At 50.7% G+C, this 22,099-nt stretch overlaps 1 protein-coding gene across 4 annotated transcripts; it reads left to right on the top strand.

Annotated features, from left to right (window-relative positions):
• The first annotated feature begins 8,499 nt into the window (after positions 1 to 8,499).
• LOC103169635 (WAP four-disulfide core domain protein 3) lies at positions 8,500 to 16,498 on the top strand. Of its 4 annotated transcripts, none has more exons than XM_029071418.2 (8): positions 8,502 to 8,622; positions 9,692 to 9,928; positions 10,520 to 10,669; positions 12,161 to 12,310; positions 13,967 to 14,203; positions 14,554 to 14,703; positions 15,678 to 15,827; positions 16,275 to 16,498. In XM_029071418.2, the coding sequence occupies exons 1-8, from the start codon at positions 8,547 to 8,549 to the stop codon at positions 16,277 to 16,279; spliced, it is 1,155 nt and encodes a 384-aa protein (XP_028927251.1). In that variant the 5' UTR covers positions 8,502 to 8,546; the 3' UTR covers positions 16,280 to 16,498. The 4 variants fall into 4 exon arrangements, with proteins under 4 accessions (XP_028927253.1, XP_028927252.1, XP_028927251.1 ...); XM_029071417.2 differs by having other exon boundaries at positions 8,503 to 8,622; positions 12,152 to 12,310; XM_029071420.2 differs by lacking the exon at positions 13,967 to 14,203 and having other exon boundaries at positions 8,500 to 8,622; positions 12,152 to 12,310.
• Positions 16,499 to 22,099: the final 5,601 nt, after the last annotated feature.

Genomic DNA, 22,099 nt, shown 5'->3' on the forward strand with positions numbered 1-22,099 from the left:
CCGGGCCCTCAAAGGTGCCGAAGACCGGCCTCTGCGCAACGTCCAACCAAATGCCCCAAGAGCCCTTAGACTGTAAGCCCTTCAATGGGCAGGGATTATCTCTATCTGTTGCCGAATTGTCCATTCCAAGCGCTTAGTACAGTGTTCTGCACATAGTAAGTGCTCAATTATTGAATGAATGAATGAATCTGCATTGCCTTGTACCCAGCGGGAGCCTTAGGGTTCTGCAAACTTGCTTGGCTCCGTCTCGGCCTAATTCCAGGAGTCCGCCGCAGCTCGGGCTGGAATGGGCAGCCGAGGCAGTGACCGCAGTGAGGAGGAGAGATACTGGGAGGTGAGGGATGCGGAGATTATTCATTCATTCATTCAATAGTATTTATTGAGCGCTTACTTTGTGCAGAGCACTGTACTAAGCGCTTGGAATGAACAAGTCGGCAACAGAGACAGTCCCTGCCGTCTGACGGGCTTACAGTCTAATCGGGGGAGACGGACGGATGAGAACGATGGCAATAAATAGAGTCGAGGGGAAGAACATCTCGTAAAAACAATGGCAACTAAATAGAATCAAGGCGATGTACATTTCATTAACAAAATAAATAGGGTAATGGAAATATATAGATATATAGATTAGAACCCAGGTCCTCTGACTCCCAGGCCTGGGCTCTTTCCCTGAGGCCATGATGCTTCTGGGATCCCATTTCCTGCCTATAGGACGTCGCTGCCTGGGGCCGACAGGCCAGTTTGGGGCCAGAGAGGGAGACCCAGTTCAGTCAGTCAATCGATCCTATCTACTGAGCATTTACTCTGTGCAGAGTAATAATAGTCACTGCCATATTTGGTAAGCGCTTACTATGTGCCAGACACTGAACTAAACGCTGGGGTGGACACACACAGATCGAGTTGGGCGCAATCTCTATCCCACGTGGGGCTCGCAATCTCAATCCTCATTTGACGGATGAGGTAGTTGAAGCCCAGAGAAGTGAAGTGACTTGACCAAGGTCACACGACAGACACGGGAATTTGAACCCGTGACCGGAGTACGGTACAGAGTAATAATAATATTAATGATGGTATTTGTTAAGTGCTTACTACGTGCCAAGCACTGTTCTAAGCACTGGGGGAGATATAAGATAATTAGGTTGTTCCACATGGGGCTCACAGTCTTCATCCCCAGTTTAATAAGTATAATAATGGAGGTATTTGTTAAGCGCTTACTATTTGCAAAGCATTGTTCTAAGCGCTGCGGGGATACAAGGTGATCAGGTTGTCCCACGTGAGGCGCTCAGCCTTAATCCCCATTTTTACAGACGAGGGAACTGAGTCACAGAGAAGTGGAGTGACTTGCCCAAAGTCACACGGCTAAATGGCATAGCTGGGATTAGAACCCACGACCTCTGACTCCCAAGCCCCGGCTCTTTCCACTAAGCCACGCTGCTTCTGCTGCTTTAGTACTTTTCTAAACGCTCGGGAGAGATTAATATAACCAAACAGCAGGCACATTCCCTGCCCACAACGAGCTTACAGTCTAGAGGGGGAGACCGACACTAAACAGAAAGAAATGAGAGCTAGGACATAAGTGGGTGTGGGGCTGGGAGCGGGGATGAATAAAAGGGAGCAAGTCAGAGTGACACAGAAGGGAGTGGGAGGAGAGAAAATCTCCCCTGGCTCCGGGCAATGTCCCACCCAGGCCCTGGCACCTCTCTTTACCCTTCCCCATTTCAGTAGTTCTCTAAAACCTGCCAGTTTTCCCCTCTATCATGATTCCTGGTTCTTCCCCTTCTCCTTTTTAAAATTTTTTTATGGCACTCGTTCAGCGTGTACTACTTGCTCGACTTGCTACTTGCTCCCCTTTTCCCTCTGCTGCCTCTCTGACCCCCACTTCACCTCCCCTCTGCTAAGCCCCCTTTCCCTCTGCTCCTCCCCCTCTGCCTTCCCCTCCCCTCAGCACTCTGCTCCCCTGCTCATTTGTATATATTTTTACTATCCTATTTATTTTGTTAGTGAGATGTACATCCCCTTGATACTATTTATTGCTATTGTTTTTGTCTGTCTCCCCCGATTAGACTGTAAGCCCATCAGTGGGCAGGGATTGTCTCTATCTGTTGCCGAATTGTACATTCCAAGTGCTTAGTACAGTGCTCTGCACATAGTAAGCGCTCAATAAATACTACTGAATGAATGAATGACACTGTGCCAGGCCTAGGGTAGATCCAAGCTAATCAGGTTGGACACAGTCCCTGTCCCATGTGGGGCTCCCAGGCTTAAACCCCTATTTGACAGGGAGGTCACCGTTGAGAAGTGACTCGTCCAAGGTCAAAGCGGACAAATGGCGGAGCTGAAATTAGAACCCAAGTCCTTCTGACTCCCTGGCACGTGTTCTCTCCACTAGGTCACACTGACACCAGCCTTGCCCAAACCCTGGCCCCCTCCAGGCTCGATCACGCTAACAGCTTCCTGGTGGCCTCAAGCCCTTCCTCAATTCACGCTGCCCTACCTACAGCCATCTGCGACACGCCCCGCTCCCCATCATCATTAACAATGGGGGCATTTATTAAGCACTTACTGTGTGCCGTGCACTAAGGCAGATAATCAGATTGGACCTGGTTCCTGTCTCACTCAAGGCTCACAGGCTAAGAGGGAGGAAGAACAGGTATTTTATCCTAAATTACAGTTGAAGAAACAAAGGTCTGGAGATTAAGTGATTTACCCAAGGTCATAGAGGAAGGAGCAAGGTCGGGATTAGAATCTGGGTCTTTTGACTCCCAGTACCGGGCTCTTTCCGCTACAGCTTGCCACGTTCCATTAAAATGCTTAAAATAGAGAAGTCGCACGGCCTAATGAATGGAGCACAAACCCGGCAATCGGAGCCGGTTCTATTCCCGGCTCTGCCACCTCTCCGCTCGGTGAGCTTAGGCAAGTCGCTTCGCTTCTCTAGGCCGCAGTTACCTCATCTGAAAAATGGGGATTAAGACTGTAAGCTCCATTCATTCTTTCATTCAGTCGTATTCATTGAGCGCTTACTGTGTGCAGAGCAGGTGTTAATAGAAATAAATGTTTCAGATATGCACATAAGTGGTGTGGGACAGGAGGGGTGAATAAAGGCAGCGAGTCAGGGTGACGCAGAAGGGAGTGGGAGAGAAGAAAAGGAGGGCTTTAGTCAGGAAAAGCCTCTTGGAGGAGATGGGCCTTCGACAAGGCTTTAAAGCAGGGGACAGTCGTTGTCTGTAGGATATGAGGAGGGCGAGCTCCGTTCTTTCATTCATTCAATCGTATTTACTGAGTGCTTACTGTGTGCAGAGCACTGTACTAAACTCTTGGAAAGTACAAATCGGCAACAAATAAAGACAATCCCTACTCTACAATGTGCTCTTAGTCTAGAAGGGGGGAGACAACCAAACAAAACAAGTAGACAGGCATCAATAGAAATAAATAGAATTATAGATAAATGCACATCATTAATAAAACAGAGCAATAAATATGTACAAATATACACACGAGTTCTGTGGGGCGGGGAGGGGGGCAGAGCAGAGGGAGGGAGTCGGGGCGACGGGGAGGGGAGGAGGAGCGGGGGAAAGGGGGGCTCAGTCTGGGAAGGCCTCCTGGAGAAGGGGAGCTTTCATGTGGGAGAGGGACTGTGTCCAACCTTGTATGTACCCCAGCACTTAGTACAGTGTCTGGCACATAGTAAGCACTTCACAAATACCACAAAACAAAACAAAAGGACTAAATCAAGGAGGCCGGTGTATCTATCGCAGGACTGGTGGACAGAGGGGCGCGTCGAGCGTCCCACCGAAGCAAACGAAGAGCGTCCCACCGAAGCAAACGAACGGAGTGTCCTTTGGGATAGGCCGGGCATTCCTGGCTCCTCGAACAGTTTCTCTGGCATTACCTGTGTCAGGGTACCTGTCGGTTTCAGTGGAGTCACCACTGAGTCAGCCTTGAGATTAAAGGGCAAAGACAGCCTGCCCGACCATGAGCTCTTGGTTCCCGCCCAGCCTCTGAGCACCGAAGCACCAGCCACACAACATCTGTGGAAGGAGCATGTGTGGAGGATACTCTCCTCCTCCAACGTGGCCCGCACACTTGGTTCCTCTAATGCCGATCTTCTCACTGTACATCTCGCCTATCTTCCCACCGACCTCTCGCCCATGACCTGTCTCTGGCCTGGAACCGCCCTCCCTCCTCATATCCTACAGACAATGACTCTCCCCCTCTTTAAAGCCTTATCAAAGGCCCGTCTCCTTCCAGAGGCCTTCCCTGTCTTAAGCTTTTCTTTCCTCTTCTCCCACTCCCTTCTGCGTCACCCTGACTTGCGGCCTTTATTCATCCCCCCACCCCACACTACTTATGTACGTTTCTGAAACGTTTATTTCTATTAACATCTGCCTCTCCCTCTAGGCTTTAAGCTTGTGGTGGGCAGGGGACGTGACTGTTGTAGCGCTTGGTACAGTGCTCTGCACGCAGTAAGTGTCTAGTAAGTACAATTGATTGACCGACTGACAGGACGGGTGTAAAGAGGACCTCTAAGAGGAGCCGGTGGAAGAAACGCCGACAGGCAGGCTAAGACCCAGCCCCCAACCGAGGCAACATAACCACCGTGCTGTGGACTCTCCCACCTCCGACCTTTCATTCATGACATTCCCCCAGCCTGGAATCCTTTCCCTCCACCCAATCCTCCAAGCCACCGCTTTCCCCATCATCGAAGCCCTCTTAGATCCCACCTCCTTCAGGAAGCCCTCCTCAGTGAATTCACAACACCCCAGTTATGTCAAACTAACACCTACCCTCAGCCCTTGTATATTTTATTCTTATCTTCAGGGTATATGACTATATGCATGTTTGTTTATACATATTTGAACATCAGATGACAGATTCAGCTACTTCACTTTGACATATTTTATTACTTCCTGCTATATAATAACTGTGGTAATTGTTAAGTATTTACTCTGTGCCAACCACTGAACTATATCTTTGTTCTTCTTCCTGCTCACACAGGTTGTCAATAATTTATGAGGAGCCCCGATTAGACTCTAAGCTCCTTGAGGTTGGGGAACTTGCTTCTGTTGGAATAATGATACCTCTGGTTTTAAGTGCTTACTATGTGTCAAGCACTGTACTATGTCCTGGGGTAGATACTTAAACACAATCGCTGTCCCACCTGGGGTGGGACTCACGGTCTAAGGGGGAGGAGAATAGGTTGAAATAGGGGCCTATTTTACAGAAGAGGAAACTGAGGCCCAGAGAAATTAAAACCACAGAGCAGACAAGTGGCAGAGCCGGCATTAGAACCCAGGCCCATTCATTCATTCAATCGTATTTATTGAGTGCTTACCGTGTGTAGACAATAAAGAGAGACTATCCCTGCCCACGCCAGGTTTACAGTCTAGAACGGGGGCATATTAAAACAAGTAAACGGGCATCAATAAAAAGAAATAGAATTATAGATATATACACATCAAAACAGGCAAACAGGCATTAATATAAATAGAATTTTAGATAGCGCTTGTCAGCTGTGTGACTTTGGGCAAGTCACTTAACTTCTCTGTGCCTCAGTTACCTCATCTGTAAAATGGGGATTAAAACTGTGAGCCCCACGTGGGACAACCTGATCACCTTGTATCCCCCTGGGGCTTAGAACAGTGCTTTGCACATAGCAAGCGCTTAACAAATACCACCATTATTATTATATATATACATAAGTGCTGTGGGGGGGACAATATACTTTCCACTAGGCCAGGCTGCTTCCTCGTTGACATTCTGTTCGTTGTACCTTCCCAAGCATTTACTACAATGCATTGCACTCCGGAAGTGCTCAATAAATAAATCCTTTTTTTACTACTATCACCACCACCACTAAATACTACTATTCTCTCCTTCTAGATGTATGCTCACTGTGGGCAGGAAATGTGTCTGTTTATTGCTATATTGTGCTCTCCCAAGAGCTTGGTACAGTGTTCTGCACACAGTAAGCACTGAAAAAATATAATTGACCGAATGACTGACTATGCATGTCTCTCCTCCAGAACCCAGTTCAAACCCTGGTCCTGAGTTCAGGTTCTTTCCACCTACAGGGAGGTGACGTGGCCTAGCGTAAAACGTGCGGTCTGAGAGTCAGGAGGCCCAGGTTCTAGGTCTGCCCGGTGGATGACCGTGAGTGAGTGTGCCTCAGTTTCCTCACCTATAAAATGGGGATAAGATCCCTGTTCTCCCTTCCTTTTGGACAACGAGCCCCGTGTGGAGTTGGTTGTGTTTCTGGAGCTCAGAGCCCGACTGTCCCTTGTCTGGACCTAGTGGGTAGTGGTCTAGGGGATAGAGGTCGGGGCTGGGAGTCAGAAGGTCACAGATTCTAATCCTGTCTCCACTGCGTGACTTTGGGCAAGCGCTGCTTAGTGGAAACAGCACGGGCTTGGGAGTCAGAGGTCGTGGGTTCTAATCTGGCCTCTGCCACTTGTCAGATGTGTGACTTTGGGCAAATCACTTCACTTCTCTGTGCCTCACTTACCTCATTGGTAAAATGGGAATTAAGGCTGTGAGCCCCGTGTGCAACAACCGAATTACCTTGTATCTACTCCAGCGCTTAGAACGGTTCTTGGAACATAGTAAGCACTTAATACCATTATTATTATTGTGATTATTACTTCACTTCTCTGAGCCTCAATAACCTCATCTGTAAAATGGGGATCGAGACTGTGAGCTCCATGTGAGACAGGGACTCTGTGCCTCACTTACCTCATCGGTAAAATGGGAATTAAGGCTGTGAACCTCACGTGGGATAACCTGATTGCCCTGTATCTACTCCAGCGCTCAGAACAGTGCTTGGCACATAGTAAGCGCTTAATAAATACCATTATTATTATTATGATTATTACTTCACTTCTCTGGACCTCAATTACCTCATCTGTAAAATGGGGATCGAGACTGGGAGCTCCCTTTGAAACAGGGACTGTGTCCAACTCCATTTGCTTGTATCCACCCCAGGGCTTAATAAAGTGCCTGGCACAGAGTAAAAACTTCTAACAAATACCACCATTATTATTACTCTCTGATGATTTCGAAGCCCCGACAGCGCTTGGCCCAGAGTAAGCGTTCAGTAAATACCGTCATTATTGTGAAAGTGGTGTGGGAGAGTGAGCGTCCATAGAGGATCCCAACCCCAGGAGGTACTTCGGGGAAGACTTCGCTCTCGGGAGATCAGTCAGGGGAGGGGCCGAGGAGGGGCTGGGAGAGGAGGTGTGAGATGCCAGATCGGAGGAGGAAGAGAAGGCTCACAAAACCATCTGGGGAAATCCCAAGGAAATTTCCTGAATTCCAAAGACTTGCCATCTCATTTTTCAGCCATGTCCCCTCAAGGTGAATCCAACAGTCGATCAGTGGTATTTCCTGAGCACTTACTGCACACGGAGCTGAGTGCTGTAATAATAATAATAATGTTGGTATTTGTTAAGCGCTTACTATGTGCTGAGCACTGTTCTAAGCTCTGGGGTAGATACAGGGTCATCAGGTTGTCCCACGTGAGGCTCGCAGTTAATCCCCATTTTACAGATGAGGTCAATGAGGCACAGAGAAGTTAAGTGACTTGCCAGCAGTCACACAGCTGACGAGTGGCAGAGCCGGGAGTCGAACTCATGACCTCTGACTCCGAAGCCCAGGCTCTTTTCCACTGAGCCACGCTGCTTCCCTGTATTAGGTGCTTGGGAGAATACCTACAATGGAATTGGTAATCGGGATCCCTGCCCGCAAGGAGCTTACGGTTTGGCGGGGACATCTCCTTCGAGAGACCTTCCCCAACCGAGTCCTCTTTTCCCCTACTCCCTCTTCCTTCCGCCAGTCATCGGTGCACTTGGATCTGAATCTTTTAAGTACCAGACCCCAACCTCGGCCCCAGAGGACCTGGGTTCTAATCCAGGTTCTGCCACTTGTCTGTTGTACCACCTTGGGCTAGCCACTTCTTTTCTCAGTTTCCTCAACTGTAAAATGGAGATTAAATCCTACTCCCTCCTACTTAGACTGTGAACCCCATGCGGGACAGGGGTTAAGTCCAATTTGATCATCTCGTGTCTACCCCAGCACTTAGGGCAGTGCTTGACACATAGTAAGAGCTTAACTAATGCCACGATAATAATAATATCCACACTTCATTTTAATGTCCATTTCCCCCTCTAGACTGAAAGCTCATCGTGAGCAGGGAGCGTGTCTACCAGCTCTGTTGTATTGTACTCTCCCCAGCGCTTAGTACAGAGCTCTGCACACAGTAAATGCTCAAAAAATACCACTGAATGACTGATTGATCGTACAAGGGAAACAGGTTACCGCTCCCCCGGTCAAAGGGCTGGCTGCTTCCTGCTTATTAGACACGCTGGACTGAAAAGGCAGAGCTGAGAAAGTTGATTTCAACAGCCTGTGTCAGCAGTGCCAGAAACCCTTCTTGTGAAAGGGTGGGAGGGTAAGTCTGCCCTGCCTCGTCACACCCAGCTGAGGAGGGGAGGAGGGAGGATATAAATCACTGGGCCCACGGCTCTGGGTCACAGCGGCCACTACCCGGCACCATGAAGTCCAGCGGGCTCTTCCCCTTGGCCGTCATCCTTGCCCTGGGGACCCTTCAGGTATCCTGGGCTCAGAAAGGTGAGTGAAGCCCGCTGACCCGGTCGGAGGGGAAGGTGTTGGGGGATACAGCAGCATGGCACAGTGCATAGAGGGCAGGCCTGAGAGTCAGAAGGTCATGCCGGCTCCGCCACTTGTCTGCTGTGTGACCTTGCTCAAGGCACTTCACTTCTCTGGGCCTCAATTATCTCATCTGTAAAATGGGAATGAAGACTGTGAGCCCCATGAGGGACAACCTGACCACCTTGTATCTACCCCAGAGCTTCGAACGGTGCCTGACACATAGTAAGCGCTTAACAAATACCATAATAATAATTATTATTATTATACAGGGTGAGGGAGCTCCAGCCAGAGAAGGAGGTTGTGTTTCCGGAGCTCAGAGCCCGACCGTCCCTTGCCTGGACCTAGGCGGAGGGCTCGGAGATTTGGGTCCCTGTTTCCTAGCTGAGGTTGAAGGGTCGTCCCCACCGCCCCAGACCCAGCTCCACCTGACTCGGTCTGGGCTCCGGGCAGTGTCGCCAACCCCTGACGGACAGGGCAGGGGAGAGAGACCATAGGAACCGCCAATCTGGCTTAACCCTGCTTGCTGTGGGCAGGGAACGTGTCTACCAACTCTGCCAAATCAATCAATCATGGATATTTTTTGAGCACTGAGCACTGTTCTAAGAGCTCGGGAGAGTACAACAGAATTAAACGGGTACATTCCGTGTCCACGATGACCTTACAGGTCAGAGGGGGAGAGTGCACTCTCCCAAATACTTAGTACCGTGATCTGTACATAGTAAGCATTCAATTCCAGTGACTGTTGGATTGATTCCTCTCTGGATGTAGTGGGGGATGGGGGGCCAGAGCCCCTCCTGGCTAGACTCCTTTCTCCTGGGATTTTCAGGGGTCCACCTGGCAGCGATGCCACACGCCCTCATTATCCCCTCTCCCCCTTCTTCGTCTCTCCCCTGGCGCCAATCCCCTAGAGCCATGCTCACTGCCCAGTTTCCGTTTGGCCTCCAGCCCTCGCCCACGGTCAGCAGGGGAGGAGGAGCGAGGTGTGGAGTCGCTGACCTCCTCTCACCTGGATGGTTTTACCTTTCAGCAAGCCAGAGACCAGGAACCTGCCCTCCTGACAACATTCGCTGCATCCAAGCAGAGGCTGACCAGTGCCAGGATGACTCTAATTGTCCAGGAAACCAGAAATGTTGCCACTATCAGTGCGGCATGAAGTGCAAGGATCCTCAGGGAACCACGGACTCTCAAAAAGTCAAAGCTGTGCAGGACCCTCTGGTCACGGTTTGGCCGGGCATCACGGATGGAAAGAAGGGCCAGTCCAAAGGTGAGGAATCCGGTGGGCGGCCAAAGGGCAGAGGCCACCTGCCCTCCAGGGTCCGGCAAATAGGGGCTTTCTGCGGGGAGCATGTAGGGAAGGAGGCCCCAAGGCCCCCTCACCCTTCAACCGCCCCTTCACAGCTGAACTTCCCCTTAACCCCGAGGCGCCCCAGGGGAGCCCGCTGCCTCAATCAGTCATTTGATCAATCGATCGATGGATCGTATTTTCATCGTGCTGTGCACCCCTTCCTAAGGGGGGCAACCTGGTGTTTTGACCGGGAGACCGGGGTCCCCCTTTGACCGGGGAGCTGTAACCTGTTTCCCTTGTACGATCAATCAATCATTCAGTGGTATTTATTGAGCATTAACTGTGTGCAGAGCTCTGTACTAAGCGCTGGGGAGAGTACAATACAACAGAGTTGGTAGACACGTTCCCTGATCACACCAAGGTGTTCCTAAGGGGGCAACCTGGGGTGGGGCTGCTGTCCTTCTCCCCTTCTCCTCCCCGCGACTGACCAGGGCCCGGGCAGGTGGGCGGGCAGGCGTGGGGGGGTGTGGACAGGGGGCCACTCTGAGCCTGAGCCTTGGGCGCCCGCAGATGTGGTAAAAAAGGGGAGCTGTCCCGTGGTGAACATCCGCTGCGCCATGCTCAATCCTCCGAACCACTGCCTGAAGGATTCCGAGTGTCCCGCCGAGAAGAAATGCTGCGAGGGAGCCTGCGGGAAGGCCTGCGTCACCCCAGAAAACAGTAAGGGCCGGGAGTCTCTCCCAGGTCACCCCCTCCTTAAAAATCTCCAGGGGTTGCCTATCCACCTCCGTATCAAACAAAAATTCCTCACCATTGGCTTTAAAGCTGTCTGCCACCTCGCCCCCTCCTACCTCACCTCCCTTCTCTCCTTCTACCTCCCAGCCCGCACACATGGCTCCTCCTCCCCTTCTCCCTGTGTCTCTATCTCACCTGTCTCGCTGCCGACCCCATGGCCCACATCTTACCTCTGGCCTGGAACACCCTCCCTCCTCAAATCCCACGGACGATGACTCCCGAAGCTTTACTGAAGGCCCATCTCCTCCAAGAGGGCTTCCCAGACTAAGCCCCACTTTCCTCATCGCCCCCTCCCTTCTGCGTTGCCCCGACTCACTCCCTTTGCTCTTCCCTGCCTCCAAGCCCCACAGCACTTATGTATATATAGATCTGTAATTTTATTTATTTGTATTATAAATACAGTCAATAAATATCAATGACTGATGGGTTGATCTCTCAACGGGAGCCCCTCCAGGCTAGACTCTTGTTTCCTGGGATATTGAAGGGTCCACCTGGTAGCGTAACCACACTCCCTCATTCTCTCCTCTCTCCCTTCTCCATCCGTCAGTCGGTCGGTCAGTCAATTGTATTTATTGAGCACTTTCTATGTGCAGAACACTGTACTAAATGCTTGGGAGAGTATAGTACAAGAGAAGCAGTGTGGTGCAGTAGAAAGAGCACCGGCTTGGGAGTCAGAGAGTGTGGGTTCTAATCCAGCCTCTGCCACTTGTCTGCTGTGTGACTTTGGGTGAGCCACTTAACTTCTCTGTGCCTCAGTGACCTCATCTGGGAAATGGGGATTATCATGAATAATAATAATTAGAATAATAATAACAATAGTATTTGTTAAGTGCCTACCATGTGCCAAGCACTAATCTAAGCGCTGGGGCAAGATACAAGGTAATCAGGTTGTCCTAATCAGGTTGTCTCATGTGGGACTCTTAGTCTTCATCCCCATTTGACAGGTGAGGTAACTGAGGCCCAGAGAACTCAAGTGACTTACCCAAAGTCACACAGCTGACAAGTAGAGGAGCCAGAATTAGAACCCACGACCTCTGGCTCCCAAGCCCGAAACTGTGAGCCCCAAGGGGAACAACCTGCTTATCCTGTACCTAAGCCCAGGGCTTAGAACAGTGCTTGGTGCATAGTAAGCACTTAGCAAATCCCATAATCAAACAGGCACATTCCCTGCCCACAGGAGCTTATATTCTCCATCTGTCCCCTGGCGCCAATCCCCAGGGGAGCCCACTCTCTCAATCAATCATTCGATCAATCGATTGATCGTATTTTCACCATGCTCTGTACCCAAGGGGGCAACCTGGGGTGGGGCTACTGTTCTTCCCCTCTTTCCCTCCTCCAGATTGACCAGGCCCTGGGCAGGGGTGAGGGGGGTGGGGGCAAGGGGCCGCTCTGAACCTGTACCTTCAGCACCCGCAGATGTGGTAAAAAAGGGGAGCTGTCCCGTGGTGAACATCCGCTGCGCCATGCTCAACCCTCCAAACCGCTGCCTGAAGGATTCCGAGTGTCCCGCCGAGAAGAAATGCTGCGAGGGAGCCTGCGGGAAGGCCTGCGTCACCCCAGAAAACAGTAAGGGCCGGGAGTCTCTCCCTTGTCACCGCTTCCTTAAAAGTCTCCAGGGGTTGCCTATCCAACTCCGTATCAAACAAAAACTCCTCACCACTGGCTTTAAAGCTGTCGGCCACCTCGGGCCCCCCCACCTCACCTCTCTTTTCTCCTTCTACCTCCCAGCCCGCACACTTGGCTCCTCCTCTCCTTCTCCCTGTGTCTCGATCTCACCTGTCTCGCTGCCGACCCCATGGCCCACATCTTGCCTCTGGCCTGGAACACCCTCCCTCCTCAAATCCCACGGACGATGACTCCCCCCAACCACCCGAAGCTTTACTGAAGGTCCATCTCCTCCAAGAGGGCTTCCCAGATTAACCCCCACTTTTCCTCATCTCCCCCTCCCTTCTGCGTTGCCCTGACTCGCTCCCTTTGCTCTTCCCTACCTCCCAGCCCCACAGCACTTATGTATCCAATCCCGGCTCTGCCACTTGTCAGCTGTGTGACTGTGGGCAAGTCACTTCACTTCTCTGAGCCTCAGTTACCTCATCTATAAAATGGGGATGAAGACTGTGAGCCTCACTTGGGACAACCTGATCACCCTGTATCTACCCCAGTGCTTAGAACTGTGCTCTGCACATAGTAAGCGCTTAACAAATACCAACATTATTATTAACAAATACCAACATTATTATTATTATTATATATAGATCTGTAATTGTATTTATTTGTATTATAAATACAATCAATAAATACCAATGACTGATTGGGTGATTTCTCACTGAGAGCCCCTCCAGGCTAGACTCTTGTTTCCTGAGATATTCAAGGGTCCACCTGGACACGTAGCCACACTCCTTCATTCTCTCCTCTCCCCCTTCTCCATCGGTCAATCGGTCGGTCAATTGTATTTATTGAGTGCTTTCTATATGCAGAGCACTGTACTAATTGCTTGGGAGAGTACAATACAAGAGAAGCAGTGTGGTGCAGTAGAAAGAGTCCGGGCTTGGGAGTCAGAGAGCGTGGGTTCTAATCCCGCCTCTGCCACTTGTCTGCCGTGTAACTTTGGGTGAGCCACTTAAACTCTCTGTGCCTCCAAGACCTCATCTGGAAAATGGGGATTATTATGAATAATAATAATTAGAATAATAATAACAATAGTATTTGTTAAGTGCTTACTATGTGCCAAGCACTGTTCTAAGCGCTGGGGTAAGATGCAAGGTAATCGGGTTGTCCCGTGTGGGACTCATAGTCTTCATCCCCATTTGAAAGGTGAGGTAACTGAGGCCCAGAGAACTTAAGTGACTTGCCCAAAGTCACACAGCTGACAAGTGGGGGAGCCGGAATTAGAACCCACGACCTCTGACTCCCAAGCCTGAAACCGTGAGCCCCAAGGGGAACAACCTGCTTACCTTGTACCTAGCCCAGTGCTTAGAACAGTGCTTCGTGCATAGTAAGGGCTTAACAAATCCCTTAATCATTATTATTATAAGTATTAAACAGACACATTCCCTTCCCACAAGGAGCTTACATTCTCTGTCTGTCCCCTGGTCCCAATCCCTTAGAGCCATCTCACTGCCCAGCTTCTGTTTGGCCTCCGGCCTTCACCCACGGTCAGCAGGGGAGGAGGAGCGAGGTGTGGAGTCGCTGACCTCCTCTCACCTGGATGGTTTTACCCTTCAGGCAGCCAGAGACCAGGAACCTGCCCTCCTGACAACATTCGCTGCAAACAAGCAGAGGCTGACCAGTGCAAGGACGACTCTAAATGTCCAGGAAACCAGAAATGTTGCCACTATCAGTGCGGCATGAAGTGCAGGGATCCTCAGGGAACCAAGGACTCTCAAAAAGTCAAAGCTGTGCAGGACCCTCTGGTCACGGTTTGGCCGGGCGTCAAGGATGGAAAGAAGGGCCAGTCCAAAGGTGAGGAATCCGGTGGGCGGCCAAAGGGGAGAGGCCACCTGCCCCCGGGGTCCAGCAAGTAGGGGCTTTCTGCGGGGAGCATGTCAAGAAGGAGGCCCCAAGGCCCCCTCGCCCTTCAACCGCCCCTTCACGGCTGAACTTCCCCTTAACCCCGGGGCACCCCAGGGGAGCCCTCCCTTTGATCAATCGATTGTTCAAATTTTCATCGTGCTCCGTACTCAAGGGGGCAACCTGGGGTGGGGCTACTGTCCTTCCCCTCTTTCCCTCCCCCAGACTGAATGGGCCCTGGGCAGGCATGAGGGGGGTGGGGACAGGGGGCCGCTCTGAGCCTGTGCCCGGGTGCCTTGCAGATGTGGTAAAAAAGGGGAGCTGTCCCGTGGTGAACATCCGCTGTCACATGCTCAACCCTCCGAACCGCTGCCTGAAGGATTCCGAGTGTCCCGCCGAGAAGAAATGCTGTGAGGGAGCCTGCGGGAAGGCCTGCGTCACCCCAGAAAACAGTAAGGGCCGGGAGTCTCTCCAATGTCACCCCTTCCTTAAAAATCTCCAGGGGTTGCCTATCCACCTCTGTATCAAACAAAAACTCCTCACCATTGGCTTTAAAGCTGTCTGCCACCTCGCCCCCTCCTACCTCACCTCCCTTCTCTCCTTCTACCTCCCAGCCCGCACACTTGGCTCCTCCTCCCCTTCTCCCTGTGTCTCGATCTCACCTGTCTCACTGCCGACCCCATGGCCCACATCTTGCCTCTGGCCTGGAACACCCTCCCTCCTCAAATCCCACGGACGATGACTCCCCCCAACCACCCGAAGCTTTACTGAAGGCCCATCTCCTCCAAGAGGGCTTCCCAGACTAGACCCCACTTTTCCTCATCTCCTCCTCCCTTCTGCATTGCCCTGACTTGCTCCCTTTGCTCTTCCCTGCCTCCCAACCCCACAGCACTTATATATAGATCTGAAATTTTATTTATTTGCATTATAAATACCATACAATAAATATCAATGATCGATGGGTTGCTCTCTCATCGGGAGCCCCTCCAGGTTAGCCTCTTGTTTCCTGGGATATTCAAGGGTCCACCTGGTCGCGTAGCCACACTTCCTCATTCTCTCCTCTCCCCCATCTCCATCGGTCAGTCGATCGGTCAGTCAATTGTATTTATTGAGCACTTTCTATGTGCAGAGCACTGTAATAAGTGCTTGGGAGAGTTCAAGAGAAGCAGTGTGGTGCAGTAGAAAGAGCATGGGCCTCCTTCCAACATGCTCCCCACAGAGAACCCCTATTTTCCAGACCCCAGGGACAGGTGGCCTCAATCAATTGACCATATTTTCATCACGCTCTGTACCCAAGGGGGCAACCTGAGGTAGAGCTACTGTCCTTCCCCCACTTCCACTCCCCCAGATTGACCAGGCCCTGGGCAGGCGTGAGGGGGGCAGGGAGAGGGGGCCGCTCTGAGCCTGTGCCCCTGGTGCCTTGCAGATGTGGTAAAAAAGGGGAGCTGTCCGGTGGTGAACATCCGCTGCGCCATGCTCAACCCTCCGAACCGCTGCCTGACGGATTCCGAGTGTCCCGCTGAGAAGAAATGCTGTGAGGGAGGCTGCGGGAAGGACTGTGTCACCCCAGAAAAAAGTAAGAGGTTGGGAGACCTGGCCGAAACAGCCAGGACGGGGCCCGGAGGGAAGTGGGAAGAGGGGGCTGGAGGGAGCAGGGATGCCAAGCTTCATTCATTCGCTCACTCACTCATTCAGTCTTATTATTGAGCGCTTACTGTGTGCTGAGCACTGTACTATGTGCTTGGGAGAGCACAATAGAACAATAAACAGACAAATTCATTCATTTAATCATATTTACTGAGTGCTTACTCTTTGCACAGCACTGCATTAAGCACCTGGGAGAATACAATAGAACAATTACCAGACACATTCCCTGCTCACAATGAGCTTAGAGTCTAGAGGGGGAGACAGACATGAATAGAAATAAATAAATGGCAGCTATGCAGGGCAGAGAAGATCAGGAAAGGGGAGAGAAAAGGGGGCTAGGCCCAGGATTCTGATTGATCTCTTTCTCTCTCCACAGACTGAGCTCCACATTGCAACCGAGATGGCCCCATTTCTAAGGTTCAACTGGACTCCTGCCCGGCTCCCCGCCACGGCCCAGGACCACCCCCCTCTGCCTCTCTGTGACTTTTGAGGGGTGGGCGAGTTGGGGAGGGGTCTTACCCTTGACCCTATTGCTGCTGCTGGAGTAACCGCTCCCTCTATCTGGAACCAATAAATAAACCCCATCTCCTCCCAGCCCCAGCCGCCTGCCTGTGCCTTTGCTTTTTGGGTGGCTCCTTCTGAGAGGGGCTGGGTGGGGAGAGGGAAGAAGAGGGGCGGGGAAGGGGGGACATTTCCAGAAGAATGAGGGAACATCCTCTCCGAGCCTCTTTTGGGGTACCGCTTCTGTCCAAGTGGAACAAGAGGGGAGGGCTATCTGGGGAAGTGGCAGAGAAGAGAGCAGCGGAGAGGTGATTAGCCCCATAATAATGAGAGTGGTGCTTGTTCAGTGATTTACTGTGTGCTAGGTACTGTACTAAGCGCTGGGGTGGATACACGCAAATCGGGTAGGACGCAGTCCCTGTCCCACGTGGGGCTCACAGTCTCAATCCACATTTTATAGATGAAGTAACTGAGGCCCAGAAAAGTGAAGTGACTTGCCTAAGGTCATACAGCAGACAAGTGGTGGAGCTGGGATTAGAACCCATGATCTCGCGACTCCCAAGCCCATGCTCAATGCCTTGCTGCTTCTAATGTTTACGAATCTTACGCATCCCTTTTCTTCCTCCCTCCTTTCTCTACATCAGTTTAGTGGCAGTCTCCCCTGGTAATCTCTAAGATCTTGGAGAGCAGGGATCATGTCTATCTACTCTACTATACTCTCCCAAGCGCTTAGTACAGGCCTCTGGACATAATAAAAGCAGCACGGTGTGGTAGATTGAGCTAGGCTCGTGCTCTTTCCCCTAGGCCACACTGCTTCCCTATCAACAACGTTACTCTTGATCACTGCTTTCAGAGTTCTTTTATATTGGTTTTCTCATTTTGTCCTAATTACATCCCTATAAAGGTAGGATGAGGCAGGTATTATTAGCTCCATTTCATAGGTGAGGAAACTGAGACCCAAAAGAGTTTAAGCCACTTGCCCAAGGCCATACATTAGGACCAGGGGCAGGGCTGGAATCAATCCTCTGACTTTTTATGTCCACTGGTTCAAAGAACTTGAATCAATCAATCCATCAATCGTATTCATTGAGCACTTACTATGTGCAGAGCACTGTAATGAATCATATTCGTAGTTAAGATTTCTCTTTTCAGAAGCTACGTGGTTCATCTCCACGCAGGTTGTATTTTTTTTAATGGCATCATTAAGCTCTAAGTGCCATGCAGCGTCCTAAGCACTGGGGTAGATACAAGATAATCAGATTGGACACAGTTCCTGTCCCACTTGGGGCTCACAGTCTTAATCCCCATTTAACAGATGAGCTAACTGAGGCACAGAGAAGTGAGGTGACTTGCCCAAGGTCACACAGCAGACACACGGCAGAGCCAGGATTAGGCACTTATGCATAATAAGTGCTTATGCATACTGAGCACTTAGGCACCAAGCTTTGGGGTAGACAAAAGATAACCAAATTGCACACAATCCCTGTCCAACACACAGGACAACGTAACACGAAGCCCTTCGTAGAACTGTAACTCTTGGAGGAGTCCCCCCCGCCTTTCCCCTCCTGCTCCCTTACCTGACTCTAGAGAACTACTCTCCCCAGTGCTTAGTTCAGTGCTCTGCGCACAGTAAAAGCTCAATCAATACGAACGAATGAATGAATGAGGCCCAGTGCCTCGCTCCTCGGTTTCTTTAAAGATCTTCCTCCTCCGCCAGCCTCCATCCACCCACCCACTCGCCGGCTGCAGATGCTACTATCTCTCCCCACGGCCTCGCGGTGCCGCCACAAGCTGCTCTTTAAATAACTGCGGTACTTACTAAGCGCTTACTGTGGGCCAAGCACTGTTCTAAGCCCTGGGGTAGTTACAAGCTAATCGGGTTGGACACCGTCCCTGCCCCACATGGGGCTCCCAGTCTCAATCCCCTTTTTACAGATGAGGGAACTGAGGCCCGGAGAGGTGAAGTGACTTGCCCAAGGTCACACAGCAGACAGGTGGTGGAGCCAGGAATAGAACCCAGGTCCTTCTGACTTCCAACTCCGGGCTTTACCCACTAAGCCACGCTGCTTGTTTGGGGCGGCGCCATTCAGTCAGTCAGTCAATCATAATTATTGAGCACTTACTGTGTGAAAAGCACTGTTCTAAGTGCTTGGGGGCAGCAGCGTGGCTCAGTGGAAAGAGCCCAGACTTGGGAGCCAGAGCCATGGGTTCGAATCCCGACTCTGCCACTCATCAGCTGTGTGACCGTGGGCAAGTCACTTAACTTCTCGGTGCCTCAGTGACCTCATCTGTAAAATGGGGATTAACTGTGAGCCTCAAGTGGGACAACCTGATTACCCTGTATCTACCCCAGCGCTTAGAACAGTGCTCTGCACATAGTAACCGCTTAATAAATACCAACATTATTATTATTATTACAATACAACAATAAACAGACACATTCCCTGCCCGCAATGAGTTTACAGTCTGGGAAGGGTGGAGAGTATGGAAGCATAATGATCAAGGTCCTGCATTTGCCCCCATCCTTCCTCCCGGAACCGTTTCAGCTGCAGGCCTGCCTCTGGTTACTAAAGCAATCCAGTTCACAACACATCTTCACTTTATTTCTGTAGGAGTAGTGGCCTAGTAGCTAGAGCATGGGTTTGGGAATCAGAGGTGGTGAGTTCTAATCCTGGGCTCCAACACGTGTCTGCTGTGTGACCTCGGGCAAGTCACTTCTCCTGGCCTCAGTTACCTCATCTATAAAATGGGGATTGAGAGTGTGAGCCCCATGTGGGATAGGGACTCTGTCCAACTAGATCACCTGTATTTACCCTAGCGCTTAGTACAATGCTTGGCCCAGAGTAACCGCTTAAATACCATAATTATTATTGAAACAAGATGAAGCTATTCCTTTAGTGGGGTTGAGGAGTTCTAATCACAATGAGAACAAGGTAGAAAACTGCTCCCCCCTTCCGAGGGGTGTTGCTGTCCATTCTGACGTATTTATCCTGTATTGTACTTTGATTAAATTAGATGCTGTACTGTATAAAAGAAGCTCTGATTTACTCAAAACAGAGCTGGCCTTGAAAGGCAGGGGCCTCTCTGCCTCTCCATCGCCTCTCCCTACTAGAGCTGGAAGAAACGCTAGTAGTAATAAACTTGTCTCTGACATACCCTTTTAAAGCACAGCTCAGAGTTTGTGAAGATTTTCTTTCACCGTAATTTGATGCCGTGACTCAGGTGACAGTGCTCGACAATGGTCCGGAACAGTCCGTCTCTCAGTGACCCTCATGCACGCAACCACAAAGGTAGGAGATGTTATCAAAACTCTGGCCCCCTCTCTCCTTAACAGCTATCTTCATCCATTTGCTCTCCAATAGCTTTTTCCCCACTATCTTTAAACATGTCCATGCCTCCCCATCCCTAAAAAACCCTCCCTTGACCCCAGGGCTCCCTCCAATTATCGCCCTATCTTCCTCCTGCCATTCCTCTCCAAACTCCTTGAGCCAGTCATCTACACCCGCTGTCTCAAGTTCCTCTCCTCCAATTCTCCTCCAATCTGCCCTCTCAAAGGTCACCATTGACCTCCTTCTTGCCAAATCCAACGGCATCTACTGCATCCTAATCCTCCTCGACCTCTCAGCTGCCTTTGACACCGTGGACCACCCACTTCTCCTTCCCACTTCTCTTTGGAGACATTATCCAAACATGGCTTCATTGACTCTGTCCTCTTCTGGTTCTCCTCTCATCTCTCTGGCCATTTATTCTCAGTCTCCTTCATGGGCTCCTCCTTTACCTCCCACCCCTTAACTGTGGGGGTCCCTCAAGGTTCAGTTCTGGGTCCCCTTCTCTCTCTGCCTACACTAACTCCCTTGGAGAACTCATTCGCTCCCATGGCTTCAACTACCATCTCTATGCAGATGATACCCAAATCTACATCTCCTCCCCTGATCTCTCCCCCTCTCTGCAGTCTCGCATCTCCTCCTGCTTTCAAGACATCTCTATTTGGATGTCTTCCCGTCGCCTCAAACTTAACATGTCCAAAACAGAGCTTCTTATCTTCCCACCCAAACCCTATCTTTTCCCTGACTTTCCCATCGCTGTAGACGGCACCACCATCCTTCCTATCTCAAAAGCCCATCACCTAAGCGTTATCCTTGATTCCTCTCTCTCATTCGACCCACGTATTCAATCCGTCACCAAATCCTGCCGGTCTCGCCTACACAACATCGCTAAAATCTGCCTTTCCTCTCCATCCGAACACATCCGATTGTGTAATGCAATCACATCCTATCCCGCTTAGATTACTGCATCAGCCTCCTTGTTGACCTCCTGTCTCTCCCCACTCCAGTCCGTACTTCATTCCGCTGCCCGGGTCATCTTTCTACAAAAACGTTCAGGACACGTCACCCCCTTTCTCAAAAATCTCCACTGGTTGTCGATCCATCTCAGTATCACCCAAAAACTCCTCACCATTGGTTTTAAAGCACTCCATCACCTTACCCCCTCTTACCTCACCTCGCTTCTCTCCTTCTACAACCCGGCCCACACATTTTGCTCCTCTGCTGCCAACCGTCTCACTGTGCCTCCATCTCGCCTGTCTCGCAGCCAACCCCTGGCTCCCGTCCTGCTTCTGGCCTGGAACACCCTCTCTCCTCAAATCTGCCAAACAATTACTCCCCTCTCCTCCCCCGCCACCTTCAAAGCCTTATTCCAAGAGTCCTTCCCAGACTAAGTCCACTTTTCCTCATCTCCCGCTCCCTTCCGCGTCACTCTGACTGGCTCCTTTTGCTCTCCCCCCTCTCCCAGCCCCACAGCACTTATGTGTATAGCTGACATTTTATTTATTTGTATTGCTTCATGTCTCCTCCCCCTGCCCAAGACTGTAAGCTCATTGTGGGCAGTTAATGTGCCTTTTCATTGTTGTAGAGTACTCTCCCAAGTATTTAGTCCAGTGCTCTGCACACAGTAAGCACTCAATAAATAGGATTGAATTGAATGAATGAATGAGTGAATGAATAAACCGAGGAGGCGGTTTAACCCCCCCGTGAGGCTTGCAGATAAAGCGGAGCTCGGGAACTGAAGCAAATAAACAGAACAGCCTTTGGGGTTCAAACAGTCACTGCTGGATCCTTGAACAGTCTCTCTGGCATTACCTAGGTCAATATTGGTTTCAGTGGAGAGACTGCTGAATGAGCCTTGAAATTAAAGAGCAAGGACCGGCTGTCCGATCATGACCTCTTGGATCCCGGCCAGCCTCTGAGCACAGAAGCGCCCGGGTCCAGCCACACAACAACTTTGGAAGGGGGATGAGTAGAGGATACTCTCCTCCTCTAAGCCGGCCCGCACACTTCACTCATCTAATGCTGACCTCACTGGACCTCCATCTCATCTATCTCGCCGCCGACCTCTCGCCCACGTCCTGCCTCTGGCCTAGAATGCCCTCCCTCCTCAAATTCATTCATTCGATTGTATTTATTGAGCGCTTACTGTGTGCAGAGCACCGTACGAAGCGCTTGGAAAGTACAATTCGGCAACAGATAGAGACAATCCCTGACCAACAACGGGCTCACACTCTAAAGGGGGAAATCAGTCAGTCAAATCAGAGAGACCAATGATTCTCCCCTCCTTCAAAGCCTTATCCAAGGGATATCTCCTCCAAGATGTCTTTCCTGACGAAAGCCTTCCTTTCCTCTTCTCTCACTCCCTTCTGCATCG

The sequence above is a fragment of the Ornithorhynchus anatinus genome, chromosome 8 (genome assembly GCF_004115215.2).
Source record: "Ornithorhynchus anatinus isolate Pmale09 chromosome 8, mOrnAna1.pri.v4, whole genome shotgun sequence".
Classification (NCBI taxonomy): Eukaryota; Metazoa; Chordata; class Mammalia; order Monotremata; family Ornithorhynchidae; genus Ornithorhynchus; species Ornithorhynchus anatinus.